The following is an 18169-nucleotide window of genomic DNA, read 5'->3' as shown; positions in this document are numbered from 1 at the left end:
ACACACAGTCCTAAAAGCACGATGTGGGGGCCTGACACCACTGACTGACGGATCCTTTTAGTGATGATCAAAATCTGTGCTTAAAAAGAAGCAGCCATTGTCCCAAGCAGGGACACTCTCCCCTGCTGGGGTCCACCGTACCTTACAGCCTTCACACGCGTGAACTCCATAATGGTAGCCTGAAGCTTTGTCCCCACAGATCCTACATTCAATGTTCAAGGCTATGCTGGAAGGTTCATCAGCACTACCGGCCGCCACTGGGTACGTGACCGACGAGGGGCTTGAAGCTGGTGAGAGGGTGTCTGAGGACAGAGGAGAAAGACCGATGAGCGCTCCAGACAACGTTGCCGTCGATGTCTATGCCAGGTTCAAGAGGACACGACTGCATGTGAGGAGGCGCCTGCTAGTAGGCAGAGCTCCCGGCCTGGGCTGGCCCCTGTCCTGGGCTGTCCCACCCCCACCCTGTGTGCCTCCAGTTACTGCGGTTACATCCGCAAAGCGGCTGGGAGGCCCCTGGGTTCTGGACCCACAACCCCAGCTGTCTCCCCCTCACCCCCGACCTTGGCGTGGCCTACACACAATTTTTACTTTGCTGCCCTCCACTCTTCTGCAAATGTTAACTCCATAAATCACACCAGAATACAGGATGAAAATCCATGTGGGCAACATCGGAAGCAACAATCCATGAAAGATTAAAAAAAAATTAAGCTGACTTCCTTAAAATTAAAAACTTCTTTCTGCTCTGCAGAAGACACTGCCAAGAGAATAAAAAAGACAAGCCACGGGCAGGGAGACAATGTTCGCAACACACACATCTCATAAAAGACTTGTATCCAAAATACACAGAAAAGTCTTAAAACTCAACAATAAAACAAACCGCTCAATTAAAAAAGTGGGCAGAAGATCTGAACTGACGCCTCACTGAAGAATGGTAGCAAATCAGTATCACTTGCCATTGGGAAACTGTGAATTAAAATTAGACGTCCCTATGCACCTATTAGACTGGTGAAAACAAACAGACAAGCACTGGGGCGCCTGGGGGACTCAGCGGGCTGAGCGTCCGCCTTCAGCTCAGGTCATGATCTCAGGGTCCCAGGATCGAGTCCTGTGTTGGGCTCTCTGCTCAGCAGGGAGCCTGCTTCTCCTTCTCCCTGTACCTCTCCCCCTGCTTGTGCACGTGCATGTGCTTGCTCTCTTAAATAAATAAGTAAACCTTTTTAAAAAATTAAATTAAACAAACAGACAAAGCTCTGACAACACTGCCTGTTGGTGAGGACATGTGGCGACAGGAAGGCTTGCCCATGGCTCGTGGGAATGCAGAAAGGTACAGCCACGCTGGAAGACAGTTTGGCAGAACAGTCTTAAAGGAATCACACTCTGAGGTATTTAGCCATTCGTGATCTGAGGACTAAGTTCACACAAACACTTACACACGAATGTCTCTATCAGCTTTAGTGTTAATCTCCCCAAATCGGAAGCAACCAAGATGCCCTTCGGTAGGTGAGAGGACAAGAGGGCAAAGCCGGTCTGAAAGGTCAGAAACTGTGCGACCCGAACATCTGATGCTTTGGGGAAGCGGAATCATAGGTCTGGCCCAAAGGTGAGTTGCTGGGGGAGGGTGGGAGGCAGATGAACAGGTAAAACAGATTTTTGGAGATGGTGAAACGATTCATATGAAAACATCATGGTGAAGACACAACATGTGATGCCTTTGTCAAAACCCACAGAACTTTACAGTACAGAGTGAGCCTTCATGTGCTCAAATAAAAATTTAGGAGGTTGGGGAACTATGCTGGGGGAATGAGTGACAAAGTGAGCTCACTGTGCCACACATGCACGGAATGGCTTCCCTGAAGGAGGTGTGGAGAAGACCCCACCGAAGGCAACTTGGAAATGAGTGGCATCTATGAGACCAAAGGCAAAGGAGCTACGTGTCTGCTTGGGGTGTCCGTGGAGAAAGCAGCTCCCACAGAGTCCAGGTTAGCCACCCTGATGCAACCACTGTGTAGACTGGAGACAGACCATGAATGGAAGGAATGGTGGTGTGGGAGCCGGGCCTCTCACTGTGGGAGCAGGAGCTAGCAGATTGGCTGGGAGAGGTGAGAATGACCCATGTGATTGCGGGTTAGTGCCGCAGGCACCACACAACAAACAGAGATACAAGTGGTGACATACGGAAATGTTTGTGGACCTATGCGTATACATGGGTTAGAACATACCCATATCTCTTTGCTCCATCAGCTAAGAGAGCCTGAAAGAAAAGACACTCCAGCAGCAACCTGAAAGGGCAGGGGAGCAGCAGCCAGGACTCTGACAAGGCTGGATATAGTTCCGTGACCACCTCTCACGGTGAAAGCCTCAGAATCCACAGGCCATCAGGTAAGGGACTCAGAAGGATTTTGCCTCAGTATTGGGGCAGACTTAACACTGTTATGGTTCCATCTAACACAGAACCCAAAAGGTCAAACATTTTCCAAGTAACTGCGTCCCAGAACAGAACTCAGAAGTATTTATGGGAATACAAAAATATCCATCATGAACAAAGTTCACAATGCATGGCATCCGATAAAAAAAATTACAGGGGCACCTGGGTGACTTAGTTGGCTAAGCGCCCAACTCTTGATTTCCGCGCAGGTCATGATTTCAGGGTTAGGCTACACCTGAACAAACACAGATGATTAACGTTATGACTATCCTAATGCGTTCAAGGAGCAGGATGAAAGACTAGAGACTGGGTGGAAAAGCACCACATTGCACTTCTAGTGAGTAAGACTACACCACCTAGTGTGAGAAATAAACTGGATGGGATCAGAGCTGGCTCAGACACTGCGGAAGAAAAGATTAGTAAATGTGAAGACACAGAAAACAAACAAAAAAACAAACAAAAAACCCACTATCCAAAATGGAACACTGAGAGAAATGAGATGAAAAAAAAAAAAAAAAAAAGCTTCATAAGTGAAATTTACCAACCATTTAAGGAATAACTAGTATCAATTCCACAGAAATACAGAAAACTGTAGAGGAGGGGCTGTTTCCTAATTCATGCCACGAGACCAGCATTAATCTGATACCAAAACCAGATAAAGATTTTAGAGGAAAACTAGAACCAATATCCTTCATGAACAAAGACACAAAATTCTTAACAAAATTTTAACAAGTCCACCATGTACAGAAAGGACAATCCATTATGACCAAATAGGATTTATTCTGGGAATACAAAGTTGACCTAATCTTTGAAAATCAAATAGTATAATTTGTTGTATCAACCACATAAAAAAAGAGAAGTCACATGATCATCCTACTAGATGAAGGAATTGTATTTGACAAAATCCAACATTAATTTCTGATAAAAACTCACAGAAAACTGGGAAGGAGAACTTCTTCAATCTAGGAAAGGGTATCTATGAAAAACGGTTATTGTCATACTTAGGGATGAAAGACTGAGATCAGGAATAAGGCAAGGGTGTCTCCTTATTCAACATTATACTGGAGATTTCCAACCAGTGTAATAAGGCAAGAAAAAGAAATAAAGGCATCCAGCTTAAAAAGGAAGAAGTAAAACTGTCTTTATGTACAGATGACATAATTACCTATGCAGAAAATTCTAAAAATCTATAAAATATGAAACACTTGGCAATAAATCTGACCCGAAAAATATGAAAGATGTGTACACTAAAAACTAGAAAACATTGCAGAGATAAAATTTTTTTGAAGATTTATTTGACAGAGAGAGCACATACAAGCCAGTGGTGGGGAGAGACAGAGGCAGAAGCAGACTCCCTGCCAAGCAGGATCCCAGGACTCTGGGATCATGACCTGAGCTGAAGGCAGACGCTTAACTGACTGAGCCACCCAGGCGCCCCCTCAGAGAGAAATTAATGAAGAGCTATCTAAGAGGGGAAATAAGTTCATGGCTCAGAAAGCTTGGTGTTGGTAAGATGTCAATTCTCCTCACATTGATCTTTTGACTTAACGCAATCCCAATCAGACTCAGCAGACTTTTTTGGTAGAGATTAAAAAACTGATTCTAAAACTACCAGCACACCCAAAACATCTTCAGGAAAGAAGAATAAAGTTGGAGAATTTAGTGAAACTTGCCTTCAGGCCTTACAGTAAGAAGAAATTAGTGGCACTGGTGTCAAATGAGACAAACCAATGGAACTGAAATAGACCCAGGCAGGTAAAGCCTATTGATTTTTGACGAAGATATAAAGGCTGTATAGTGGAAATAAGAGTCTTTTTTTTTTTTTTTTTGAGATAAGAGTCTTTTTAATAAAGTCTGTGAGAACAATTACAAATGCAAAAGAGAGAGAAAAGAAATGAGTTTTGAGGCATATATGAAAATTAATTCAATAGATCTAGACAAATTCCGTAGAGCTAGGGCAAAAATGTAAAACCTAAAAAATGTCAAACTTACAGAATAAAGTGACTTTGGGTGAGGCAAATATTTCTTAACTATGACACAGAAAGCAGGATCCATGGGGAAAAAAACCACTGACCAATTCACTTCTTCAAAATTAAGGACTTCTGTGTCTTGAAAACCACTGCTAAGGGAAGGAAAAGACAAGCCACAGACGAGGAGAAGCTATCCAGAAATCACACATCTGATAAAATACTCGTATCCAGAATATATGAACACTTCTCAACAGTCAAAAGCAAGGAAACCACTCAATTTAAAAATGGGCAAAAGGTTTGAGCAGAAATGTCACCCAAGAAGATGTGTACACATGAGGCACAAGCTTGGAGTTATCACATAAACAAGTCACGGGGCAGAGACGTACAGCATTGCAAGTACAGTCTGAACTCTCGTGATGACATTGTATGGCGACAGACGGTGATGGCGCGTGGCGGAGAGCACTGTGTCATGCAAGCAACTGTGAAATCACCATGTTGTATACCAGAAGCTGATGTAACACTGTGTGTCAACTATGCTTCACTGAAAATGTTTACAGGGACACCTGGGTGGCTCAGCCAGTTAAGCGTCTGCCTTTGGCTCATGTCATGATCCTGGAGTCCTGGGATCGAGCCCTACATCACACTCCCTGCTTGGCGGGAAGGCGGCTTCTCTCTCTCCCCCTCCTGCTTCTCTCTCTGCTTGTGCGCTCGCGCTCTCTCTCCGTCAAATAAATAATTAAAATCTTAAAAAAAAAAGTGATATACGATATACTGTTCTGGAAAAGACTTTGGCAGTTTCTTAAAAGTCACATATACGTCTACCTTACGTCCCACCCATTCGCTCCTAGGTATTTAGCGGAGAGAAGCGAAAGCACACGTCCACAGAGAGACTTGGACATGAATGTTCTCAGCAGCATCGTTAGCAACAGCTGATACACAGAAGCAACTGAAATGTTCACCGACAGGTGTGTGGGTAAAGAAACAGTGCGTATCCACACAACACATAAAAAACCTGAGCTTCTGGTATGTGCTTTGATGCAAATGAATCTCAAAAGAATTTTGAAGAGTGGAAGAAGCCAGCTGAAAAGAACACCTACGGCATTATTCTTTTTATATGAAACTCTAGGAGCTACAGACAGATCTATAAGGAGAGAGAAAGATTGGTGTTGCTCAGGGGAGGGAGGGAGACCAAGGGGTGGGGAAGAGGGTTTATACAAGAGCACAAATAAATTTGAAGGTGATGGCTTTGGTCACTGTTTTCATTGTGGTGATGGTTTCACACATCAAATTGTGCACGTTAACTATGTGCAGTTTACTGTATGCCGTAAAGTTGCAAAGGAAAATCGGGGGAGAAAGATAGATGGGCCTCGCAAGCAGCCTCACCCATCTGTTCTCCTGGGTATAAAGTTTAAAGTGAATACACTTTATAGACGGCCCTTCCAGAGCAATTTGCATAATGCAGAAATACCACCGAGGGATGGAAAAATCTAATTTACAAAGAAGCGGTAATCTTATCTCAAATTAGCTAGTCCCACCAGCCCTGGAGAACCTGGGAAGGAAGCAGAGCAAGATTTTAAGAAGCAACAGATGATGCCAAATGATGAAAAGGATCAACCACAACAGTTCGGGGAAGCTGATGCACACCCCAGGGCCTGGTGGGCCAAGGGCTGCGGGTCAGGGGTGTCTGTGGCACACGTTTCAATATGATCACTTTTTGTTAAGTTTCCCCTCTTCTGTTTTTGCCACAAAGTTCCTTGGAATTGGTTGAAGACCAGGATGGAACTCTCTCCCCACAAACCCTTGCTCTTACTTTATTTAGATGCAAAGCGTATGTCTGCCCAAGGACTTGGGTCCGGTGTGGCTTTTGATGGGAGCACATGGACCACGAGGCTAGTTTATACGACATTTCCAGGTCTTATATGTCAGAGCTTTCAGATGGCTTAGGAATATATTTTACATTATCGTTCTTGACAACGACCTAAAACACAACCTTGAAACAAATGGAAGAATGTAATTTCGGATCCCTCCTGTTTGAGGGTGAGGACTTGGGAGAGAGAAAATCCAGGCAGAGTGGCCGCTGTGGACTCTATCTTCCCGGAGAAGGTGGGTGTCTGCACACTCTTTCCATCCATGGCTGGAACAGAGCTTTCCAGGGGTTTTACAACTACACACCCACCCTGCTCGCACAAGTTCCTTATTTGAGAACAAGCTCAAGAGCATGTGTGACCTAAAGGAAAGCCTATCCCCAAATCTTTCGTTATAAAATGAACAACTTGTTTTCCAAAGGGGGGAATCTGCCTTCTTTTAATAATAAAAAAGGAAACATGGACACAAATAAATCTTCTCAAATCCTGAAGAAGAAAAATTTCTGATCGTCAGTATAACCACAAATAGTATGTGAAAACAACTGGCCAGTAGGCTCTGTGCCTACAGTGTGGTGACCCAAAGATGCATTTGGAGGGGTTGAGAGCTGGGTTTGACCCTGGGCTTCTCATCTTCAGCATGTCCCAGTGTCCTGGGGTCTGTCTCTCTTCCTCTTTCCTCAAATAAACAGAACAATGAGCTCAAACATTGTTCTTGGGATTCAGGTAGACAAGGCACATGCACTGGCTACCATGGTGCCCAGTAGCCTAGGCTGTCACTGTCCCAGGCACTAGCACAGGTCAGCCATGCGGCGACCTACTGAGGCACTGAAGGTGATCCTGCACCCCAGAGGCTTTTCCTTGCTTGCCTCCCTTGCTGTTTCTGGAAGCTCCCATCACCCTGGATGCTCGCTCCTTTTCCTCAAAGCTCACTCCCTCAATAACAAGTCATGAAAAAGACAGTCAAAATGCAAAACCATTGGGGCGCCTTGGTGGCTCAGATGGTTAAGCCTCTGCCTTCAGCTCAGGTCATGATCTCAGAGTCCTGGAATCGAGCCCCGCGTTGGGCTCTCAACTCAGCTGGGGAGTCTGCTTCCCCCTCTCCTCTGCCACTCCCCCTTCTTGTGCTCTCTCTGTGTCTCTTTCTCTCAAATAAGTAAAGACATAAATCTTAAAAAAAAAAAAAGTGAATAATTTATAAAGGTCTGTTGGGGTCACTACCAAGGCTGTTCGCCTAGGAAGGCAACAGAGTCGGATAACTCGTCATCTCCCCGGGGTCTCACATGGATCGTGCAGTCCCTGACTTTCTGGGTCGAGGACACTGCTGCCAGAAGGGATGTTCTTACGAAGAACTCGGCTTCAGAGCCAGCTGAGGGGCACAGGTTCAGGTCCTGGCACGGTCTCTTTCTAGCTATGTGACCAGGCCATGTTACCTCATAGCTGTGTTATTTCCACTTGTAAAACGACAACGGTCTTCTCACTGAGATTTTGCGAGGATTGTGTGAGGCTGTGCGCAAGGTGCTTTCTCCTTCTGCCAGGAATGCTCTTTCCTGCTGCTTTTATTTTTCGTTAAAGCACCTCACACATATAGAGAAATACACAGAAGGACACCTGCTGCCCAGATCTACAAGTGGTAATGTTTCATCACACTGCTTCATGCCTGCTGTTGGAAGTCCCGGCAGGACCCTCTCCCCAGTCTCACCTGCCTCTCGGCAGGGCACCGACCTCGTAAAGCTGGCACGAGCTTTCCCAGATGTGACATGGACCTACCGACCACATTCAGCACTGTTTGGTACCGGAGACCTCACATGCATCGAACTGTACAGAATATATCGTCAAGCTTATTTTCATTCTTTATCTTCACGCTTTTTACGTGGATTCGAGCGGAGACAGGTGGAGCTAATTCTTCTAAGTTACGATGAACTCCGCAGCAGGAAGCTTTCACGACCTGCTCCCCCCACTTCCTATTTGTCCCCATGCCGCAGGTGCTATCCCAAACACGGCTGCCACGTGCACCCGTCTGCGTGTCTCCTTTTTAACGATGTCTGTCCCCAGTGGGCCCACTGGGTTGAGAGCGCACGCACCTCCGACTACTCTCTCTACAGAGGCTTCATCAGTGCGCACTGCTCCCGCCGTCACCAAAGTCAGCACACGATCATGAAAGCCATCTTCCTGGCGTGGGAATTGGCGAGAAGATGGTTGGCGGACAAGTACTCTGGGTTAAGGACCTGACGCATGGGAGGCGTGTCCCATGAGGGCGTGGTCCACACCGCAGCACCCAGGGCCGGCTTCAGTGCTGCCTGGCAGGATGGCGGGTTCCGCCATTTCTTCTCTGTGACACCAGGGGCTACGTGGATGGACACCAGGTTTTATTTCTTTGCATCTGTCCCACTGATACTAGTTGCAGGTTTTTTGTTTTTTTTTTTTTTTTTAAGATTCGATTTATTTATTTGAGAGTGAGAGCGTGCAAGCAGAGGGAGGAGCAGGGGGAGAGAGAGAATCTCCAGCAGACTCCGCGGAGCACGTTGGAGCCCAGCATGGGACTCGGTCTCAGGACCCTGAGATCATGTCCTGGGCGGAAACCAAGAGTCGGACGCTTCACCGACGGAACCCCCCAGGCACCCCTTTCCTGCAGTTCCTGATGCAGTGAAGAAAACAGGGAGGTGGTTCATATACATTTCCAGATTTTTTTTAAAAATCGTTCTTTTTATCATAACAGGAGCCTCTGCTTTGAAGAAATAGAAACTCAGACTTGTTTAGAAATGTAGCTGACTGCCTTAACTGAATTTTAAGCGTTATTTGATTTGCATATGGCTTTTGAAAGCGGGCATGCTGCGTGTCTCACACGGTCTCCTGAAAGGCCCCCAGGTCAGTGAATTTGGTGTCACGCTCTATCATGTCTAAACAGTTCACGGCACAGAGATGGGACTACTTTGCCAGCTAAAGCGAACACTTTTCTCTGCAGGAAAGCAAAACAAAACAGACAACAAAAACTTACCTAAATAAAGCGCTATGGGATACAGCACACTTACCCGTAATAACAGACCCGTCTGATCCCGGGCCACTTCCTAAATACTGGTATTCCGCGAAACTGAAGCTTCCAGAACTGTCCTCGCCGATGGATTGAGAAATCTCTTGGATGTTTCCCATTTCTTGTAGAAATTCTTCAGATAATGGGCTTTCCAGATCTTCAGCCTCGAGTGGGGAGAGGGGACAAATCAGGGTCTCCGTGTCTACCATCTTGACGAGAGGTTCTGGAAGTGTAGCGGAGGCCCAGCCTGGGAGGAGAGAGAAGTAGCCAGTGAGTCAAACGCAGAGGAACACTTTTCCTTCCTTGAAAACCTCCGGTACCCATGACGACCCGCTAAATTCATAATCTAAGAAGGGACAGTGCTGACCACCCTTTCTCGCATGCCTCTTGGTGAGCATGCTCGGAAAGTGGAAATCTTCCAACATGACATGTTTCGGAGAGAAAGCTGGTCCTGCAAGAATCAGTCACTTGCTACCGAGCACACAGTGTGTCGACACACGGTGTCTCACTGGACAGAAGTGGCCGCGGACACAAAGTCCCTGCTTGCCTAGAGCACCAATTTCGGTGGGGACGCAGACAGCAAGTAAATGAATACACGTGGGGACTGAATGTCTGCCGGTGCCCTGACAGCACAGTGAGAGTGCATGGGGACAGACGCTGCCTTACAGGGGGACACTGCCTGGCTGAGCTGGGGACAGTAGAACATGACAGGGTGTGCTGCACAGAGGTCTTGGGGGAGAATGTTCCAGCAAACAGTGTGTGCAAAAGCCCCACAATGGAAGCCTTCTAGGAACGCGCAGGCCAGTGTGGTTCAGTGCAGGGGCGCAGAGAGAGCAGGAGGGACAAGCCATCAGCACACACCCTGCTGTGACAGTCTATGTTCTCCTGTACCCCAGGGGTAACTCACGCAGGTTTTCCTTCATAAATGACTGCACACTTACCGGTCCATGGGAGAGTTTAGAAAACCCAATTATGTGAGTGCCTAACAAAGCTAGACTGTTTCAGCCGGCAAACAACAGACGCTCTCCAGGTGGGTACTGTTACGAGCTGCACTGTGTCCTGCCCAACCCTATGCTGGAATCCTCGCCCAGGACCTCAGAACATAGCTATATTCGGAGAGAGGGTCTTGAAGAGGCCCCTAATTTAAGACGAGGGTCTTTTTTTTTTTTTTTTTTAAAGATTTTATTTATATATTTGACAGAGAGAGATCCCAAGTAGGCAGAGAGGCAGGCAGAGAGAGAGAGAGGAGGAAGCAGGCTCCCTGCTGAGCAGAGAGCATCCCAGGACCCTGAGATCATGACCTGAGCCGAAGGCAGCGGCTTAACCCACTGAGCCACCCAGGAGCCCCAAGACGAGGGTCTTTAAAGCCAGCTCCGAGCGATGTGATTGGTGTCCTATGAAGAGCAGCGTGGGAGACACAAAAAGAGACACCAGGGGCATGCGTGCCCAGGTGCACAGGTGTGCGGCAGGTCCCGCTGCCTGAACGGGCCTCCCATCTCTGTCCTCCTGAGGTCCCTCGCCAGGTCCATCCCTGGCCTGGCAGTCATGCATGGCCCAGTGACATTTCGCTTCTGGGACTGCTTTCCCATCTGAAGCGGTTCCAAGGAAGCCCACAGGCTTGCAGCACCGAGAGGACCCAAGCTGACCACAGCCAGGGCTGACCTCGAGGCGCTGCCATCACATGGTGACCGCAGGACGCCAGGCTCGCCCAGCTGAGTGAGAACACTATTCCAGAACAAATCCGCGGGACATGCTCTTCTAAAACAGGTTCACAGTTCAGCCCTGCTTCAAGGAAACATCTTTAAGTGGGAAGATGAAGGGATGTTTTGACTTCCTTTAGAAATGCAAAAGGGGACAAGTCACACATTTTTGTGGAAGTCACATCTCCTGCTTAGAATTCAGACAGTAAGTTCTCATGGTTGATGATAACACACCGGAAAAACAAAAGGGAACCGTTAGCCTTTCATAGGATTTAAAAGACTTTCTGTGTAATCTGTTTCCATAAGCCGGCCACGGCTCTGTGCATTTTCTGCTATCACGTTTTAGTCTGCATTATATCTGAAGGCAGCTTTCTTCAAACGGCAAGCAAGACAGTAGGGTAAGTATTATTTAAACTATTTTTCACCACAAACAAAAGGTTAACAACTGCAGTCACTAAAGTAAAATATTAACTGTGAAGTTTAGCCTAGTACCAGAGAGATGGGCAGAGGCTGTAAGGTCAGTGGGGCTGGGACCACTTTCTTTTCGGGCTCCCAAGTGCTGCAAGGGAAAATGCACACGGACGGCAGCTTTTTTTAAATTCTTTTTTTTATTCTCTCTTCCAACCAGGAGCATCACAGCTGGAAGAACTGATTTTGACTACAAAACGATGTTCGTTTCCTTGTCATTGCACTCAGGGAGTTAGAATACTCTTACCGCTTTATTTCTCAGTTGCTTTTAAAGCACACCTGAGATTTATTTAGGGGAATGTCGGTCCTGCTGTTCATGAGGAGCTGACAAGATAAAATCCATCCGCAGAGTGAGGCGACACTGTCCTGAACTCCTGCCAGAGGCCTGCGTTTGCACAGATCACTGAATACACCGGCCCTTCCTTGCTTCCGGCTGGAGCAGATAAGGCAGGGCTCCCTGTGAAGGTGTCCCCACGTAGAGAGCCGAGGCGGCCGGGCACATACCCCAGCCCACCTGCCCTGTGGCTCCTGGTGTGCCTTGGCTCCCGGCCCTCCCCCATTGCTGTGGCTTCTGCTCCAGCAGCAGAATTATCACAGGAAGTCTGGCTCTAAAGTCCACATGGCATGGCCACTGCCCAGTTCCTCGAGGAGAACAAACTAGGCGCCAGTTACTGTGTCCTCCGCCCCCGGTGCTCTGGAGGGACAGACGGGCACAACAGTCTGATCTCTTTTCTCAGCCGCGCCCAGTCTGGCCACGGAGGTGAGACAAACAGCCGGAGGAGAAGCAGAGCGCGCCAGCAGAGCGCCACTGGGGCTTCAGATTCCTCGTGCAGGGGGGCTTCCGCGGGGGCCGAGAGCCCGGGAAAAGGGCTGCGGAGCTCCCCACCCAGCTCCCATTAAGACGTGTGTTCTGTGCAATCTTGGAGTTCCTTCCCGAACCCGAGGCCTGCTGGGTTCTCTGTCAACACTTCTTTCCCTTCCGGCCCAGTTTAAATGTTAGAGCTGCGTCTTGTTATTTCTGAAACTCTGAATTCTCCTTTTGGGTCTCAGTCGAGCATTTACCCATCAGAATATGCAAAATCTAAAGAAGGTTAAAAAAAGGAAGAAGAAAGAAAGAAATGACAAGAAATAAGGAAGGAAGGAAGAGAAAGGGACAGAAGGAAGGAGACGCGGATGCCACGGCCATGCTGTGCCACTGAGGGCCGGATGGATATGCCACGGCCATGCTGTGCCACTGAGGGCCGGAGAGCGCTGGATGGATATGCCACGGCCATGCTGTGCCACTGAGGGCCGGAGAGCGCTGGATGGATATGCCACGGCCATGCTGTGTCACTGAGGGCCGGAGAGCACTGGATGGATTTGAACAGTGACTCAAAACCTTTACCGTATTGTGTTTTCCAAATCACCAACTCTTAGGTGGCGTGACTTTTTAAAAAGATTAGGCTAAAATGAGCTGCTAATGGCACGATGAGCTCTTACTCTGTGAAGCCAAGTGGGGCTCAGCATACCCTCCTCTGGGTTCCCCCGCAGCTCCTCAGCCCGATTCTGACAGAGCCCTAATTACATGCAGTGTGAGAACGTTTCATGTCTGTCTTAAGGGCAGAGAATGTGTTTTGTTAATCCCCGTATCCATAGTTCTCGCACAGTCCTTATGCTGCAGAGGGGATCCGGTTTCTGTTTCCGGCGCGTAGCTACGATGGGTACAGCATGTGCCCCGCGGTGTACCCCGGCAGTAATTCGGTGAGAGTCTGCGAGGACTCCCCCGGCTCTAACAAGTGGGGCCTGCCGTCGCCCAGATGGCACAGGCAGACCCAGCGTGTCCAAAGACAACAGAACGTAAGGGTATCTAGATCAGAAGTCAGTGTGGTTCTGCGTTGGGAAAGTGATCCAAAATTTGCCCGGTGAAGCAGAATCACCAAGACTTAAAAACAAAAGTGTGCAAGAGGGACAATAAGTCTAGTGAATAACAAGGCTCCGAGTCGGCAGGAAAGAGCTTGTGTCAAACGGGGAAGGAGGGAGCGAGGCTGGCGGCTGAGGGAGAGGCCTTGGGGCGAAGGTAGGAATGCCCGAGCAGCTTAACTCTCCACCTTAGAAACGACAGAGGACGTGGGAGAAGCTCTGTGTTCTGGGCTAACATAAAGTGGGTGCTTTGAGGAAAAAGTGAAGGACTTTCGTTTCGTCACATGCTTGGAATCAAGGACCAAGGAGGACTCACGTCCTGGGGACGTGACTGCATCAGACCCATCTCTGCACCCTACATTGCTAATGGAGTTTCTCGGACCTGCACGGCCCTTCGTCAATATTTTCTGAAATTAAACATTAAATAACAGCTGGATATTGTCCCAACTATTAAGATTGTCCCTATTGTCCCAACGGTTTTATATTTTATGGGATCAGATACTCAAGAGAAAGAACAGTGGGCGCTGGGCTTGAAGTCCCCCCTACTCAGCCCTTGTATTTGACCCAAAAGGGTCCGGACACATAGTGACAAACATGGAACTTTGACTTCACTGCTCTTTATCTTTCTGTCAGCAACCCTGAGTTATCACACTGTAAAACCCCCTCAAATTATACTTGATGTGCTTATTAATGCCACCCCATAGAAGTAATTTACATTTTCTGTTGCAAAATTCAGTCCGATAAGACTTCCCTGCGTTGTGGAAAGGCAGAAGGCCGGAATTTCCGTCGGAGCAGAACCACTCGCACGGCAGGGAAGGGAACGCGCAGACGAGGAACTTCTCCGTGTTCCACCAACTGCCGCTCCACGGCCTTCTCAGAGGCTTTCCCCTTTCCTGTATACCTTGTAGATCTCTAATATTTAGAGGCTTCAGCTGTATTTGTTGGACTAGCAGTTAAAATAACATTTCAAAATAAACAGAGAAACGCTACAAGCCCTCTGTACCTTCACGTGGCACCTGAAGTTCATAGAACTGATGACCCATTCCCGCCTGCCTAATGATTAACGTGCGCCCGACGTCAGGACAGAAAATGCCTCCGACAGGCTCGGAAGCAGCGAGGACAGCGCCAGAGTGCGGCAGTGCGAAGGGATCCCGCGCCTGGGGGCTTGTACGAATTAAGCCAAAGGCAGGGTAATTAGGAGTAGTTTGCAAGCCACACAGTTATTGGGGACATCTAAGACCTTCCCCCAAGGATGCCTAAGGCATCAGCATTTTGTAATCAAAAGAATTTGGTGTGTGAAAATGGCTGAGGAGGGGCGCCTGGGTGGCTCCGTTGGTCGCTGGGTGTCTGCCTTCTGCTCGGGTCATGATCCACAGTCCTGGGATCGAGCCCCACATCAGGCTCCCTGCTTGGCGGGGGCACTGCTTCTTCCTCTCCCACTCCCCCTGCTTATGTTCCTCTCTTGCTGTGTGTCTTTCTCTCTGTCAAATAAATAAATAAATAAAATCTTAAAAAAAAAAAAAAAAGGAAAGAAAATGGCCGAGGAGTCCAATATGGCAGGGAAGCCGTGAGGCTCTGCACCCTTACCTCTAAAGGTGCGAGAAGAGGGCGTGGGGCGGACGGTTGAGCCTCTAGCTCTTGGTGTCGGCTCAGGCCATCATCTCAGGGTCGTGGGATCGAGCTCAGGCTCCCCACTCAGCACGGAGTCTGCCTGAGATTCCCTCTCCCTCTGTTCTTCCCACTCAAGCTCTCACTCTCTAAAATAAATAGATCTTTAAACAAAGAAAAACACACAAAGAAGAATGTTCCCAAACACTTCCAAGAAAACTCCTGCCAGTTCCGCACAAAGTTCACACCGTGTGATGGAATCTCTCTTCGCTGCGAACCCGGCAAGCTTCCCATTTTCCTGAAACCGGGGCTCTTATTTTTAAATCTAGTCTTATCTCTGCTGGTGATGAAATTAAAAGAGTTACAGGAGGGCCCTAAGTCAGACGAATGGCGCACTGAGCTGAGAAGCTCATCCTAAGAACCAGCAGTCGCCTGAGATGCGATCCCTGTTTGCCACACAAAAGCCTCGCTCTGATGAAAACGGAAACCTAGCACCGCAGCATGAGGACCCGGGCCTCGCCAGGGACGACCCTGAATGACGACGTTCCGGAACAAGGGAGGCCATGCCTGGTGATGGCAGCATGACATCAGACACCGAAAACCCAACTCTACAAGGTTGAGCCTTCATTCTCTGGGCTAAACCAATGCTGGTCACCTTTGGGTGTGGAGACCACGGTTTATGAACGTCCGGAAACACGTGAGGGGCCACCTCCGCTGGCGACTGCCTTAACCCTGGACAAGACCCTGGAGGAGGCAATCTCAACCCCAGGGGGGACCCACAGCCCCAGGGCAGCGAGTGAGCCGGGAGCACCAGCTGAGCATTGTCTTGGGCAGGGTCCTAGGAAAAGCCAGACATGCTGGATTATGTTCGCCAGTACCTGGGCAGGGTAGCTGGTATCCGCCCCATTTCCAGAGGAGAAACCCAGCCGTTCAGGGAGCTAAAGGACTGGTCCAGCTAGCAGGGGAGGAGACGTGAGCACAAGTGACTGCAGAGGCTGGAACGTGAGGAATCCTGGGGGCAGGGGAAGGGGGCATCCAGAGAGGCTCCCGAAGGAGGGGACGCCCGAGTTGAATCCTGAAAGGTGATCAGAAAGCAATGCAGAAAGCAAAGACAGGAACGAGGCTAAGGAGCAGCCATGTGCACGGTGGCCTAAGCATCACCAGGAGACGATGGAGAAGGGCCGCTCCAGCTGCTCCGAGACTTGTCTGCTCTGCTCGACTGTGGGACAAACAGCCGTACAACGTAGTGGCTTGAAACACAGCCAGCATCGTGCTTCCAGAGTCTGCGGGCCAGCACTCTGGGCCCCATCTTCAGGGTCTTTGGATGGGCCGTGTCCTACGGTGAGTACGGGACAGCAAGACCACGTGTGTAAGCTGCACAATGTTTCTTCTGCCACAAGCCCCGGCTCAAGACCAGTCACGGGGCAAGCTCAGATCCCAGGGATGGGAGAATCTATCCCACCTCTGATGGGGGTGGGGGGTTGGGGCACAAAGATTTTTGTGCAGCACAGGGGAGAAGTTGCAAGAGATGAATGGCAGAAGCGGGAGAGGGGGTCGGGCCGGGGCCTCACGGACATCACGGATCCGCTCAGGCAGGGGTGTGGTCCTCGGCCTCTTCTGAGCCCGGGGAGTCAGAGAGGGGTGCTGAGCAGCCCCGGGGTGTCCTGGCCGCAGGGTGGGACCTGCTCATAAGGGAGACGGGAGGAGAAGCAGCCAGAGTCCTTGCGAGACCATGGAGACCACCCAGAAGGGGTGTCGGGAGGGAGGGCGGCAGAACATGAGGGGCCGACACCAGCCGGTCACTGCAGCTGGACACGGGGCAGACTCGAGGACAAACCTACGCTCTGGCTCAGGCAAATGGGAAGGTGAGGTCACGCCCATGGAATCCAGGACTGCGAAGGAGGAAGGCAGGTCTCCCAGGTGGAGAGAGCTGGGACCGGTGGAAAGAGAGGGCCGTGGGAAAGCAGCCACAGGGTTTCTGAGGGACACCCAGGCTCGGCCCCTCCAGCCTCCCCGCCTCCTCTGGGAAGCCACCGTGCAGCCAGCAGTGTTCTCCTTGACAGTTCTTGGTGGCAGCAAGTGCCACCCTCAGGGGACAGGGCAGTGCTGCACATGACGGTGGATACGGGACCACATCTCTCGGAGCCTTGATTTTCAACGCCTGTGGTCAGGGTCAATTCGATCTGTGTGACAGTTTGTTCTGAGTGTCTGCAGAATGACAGGCACGCAGCCCTCCCCCAAATCGTACCATCCCAAGTCAAGACCAGGCCTCATTCAAGTGTAGGCACGAAACCCGCCCTTGAATACACTGAGCAGAACACAAAAGGAAGGGAAAACCCCACCAGTAACCAAGAACAGATGTCTGAGACACACGAAGGATTTCACAGCTGTCACTTAAGCCAATGACATGGACTGGAGCATGATCAGCCAGAGTGACCAGCAGCACCCGGCCGACGGACATATTTCTGCCCTGCCAACCCTGTAGCTTCTAGATTCTCAGCCAGACACGCAAGACTAGCATTAACGAAAAAAGGTCCTCTTATCTTAACTCCCAGGGGACAGCTCGGTGGAAGTCCAAATTTGCTCAAGGTCACGAGTAACCAAGTAGAAAGACAATGACTTCCTGGGAAGTGCTATGTCCCAGGGTTAACTCTCGTTTTATGATTTCAGGAAGTTGATAAAAAAAAAAGAAAAAAAAAAAAAAAAAAAGAAAGACAGGGCCATTTTTAACCCTTTCTGCTTGGATTTCCGTCTTCGGTTTTCAGATCAAGGCTACACTGTTGTGTTTTGCCAGAGCATACAAGTTCTGGATACGTTTCCACTTCTTCCAAGTCCGGCAGAAAGCAGCCCGGGAAGAGGAGAATGGGGTCAACAGGAGCGTTCCGCACTTCGTGAGCTCCAAGGAGAGATGCTTCCTGCTCTATTTATAAAGTTATAGGAAATGGTCAATGCCAGGCGTTTCCGAGGAGGGCCCAGCACCCACGCGCCTGAGGAACCGCTGGGGAATTCGTCATTAGCTCCTTCTATACTTAGAAAAATGACTTTTCCAATATGGGTCGATTTCCTGCCAGGTGAGAACTGCTTTTATGAAATCTTCGTAAATAACTCTACAGAACAAAGTCGGTAAACGTCGTCTTCAGAGTTTTCTGCCTAAACTGAATGATAGGTGTCTGCTCCTTCTCGTTCTGCATTCTGCCCTATGGCAA

The 18169-nt window shown here is 49.1% G+C and overlaps 1 protein-coding gene across 4 annotated transcripts in view; it reads right to left on the bottom strand.

The window, feature by feature from the left end:
* PPARA (peroxisome proliferator activated receptor alpha) overlaps nt 1–18169 on the bottom strand; it is a 64095-nt gene that overhangs the window by 10952 nt on the left and 34974 nt on the right. For all 4 annotated transcript variants that reach the window (XM_059187280.1, XM_059187277.1, XM_059187278.1 and 1 more), the window contains exons 3-4: nt 9290–9535; nt 142–302 (exon numbers count right to left, since the gene is read on the bottom strand). In XM_059187280.1, coding sequence (XP_059043263.1) covers nt 142–302; nt 9290–9497 — 369 coding nt within the window. In that variant the 5' untranslated portion in view covers nt 9498–9535. The remainder of the gene's footprint in view (nt 1–141; nt 303–9289; nt 9536–18169) is intronic.

This window comes from Mustela lutreola, chromosome 8 (genome assembly GCF_030435805.1).
Source record: "Mustela lutreola isolate mMusLut2 chromosome 8, mMusLut2.pri, whole genome shotgun sequence".
Classification (NCBI taxonomy): Eukaryota; Metazoa; Chordata; class Mammalia; order Carnivora; family Mustelidae; genus Mustela; species Mustela lutreola.
Note: the sequence above shows the minus strand (reverse complement) of the source record. Positions and strands in the feature narration are given on the sequence as shown.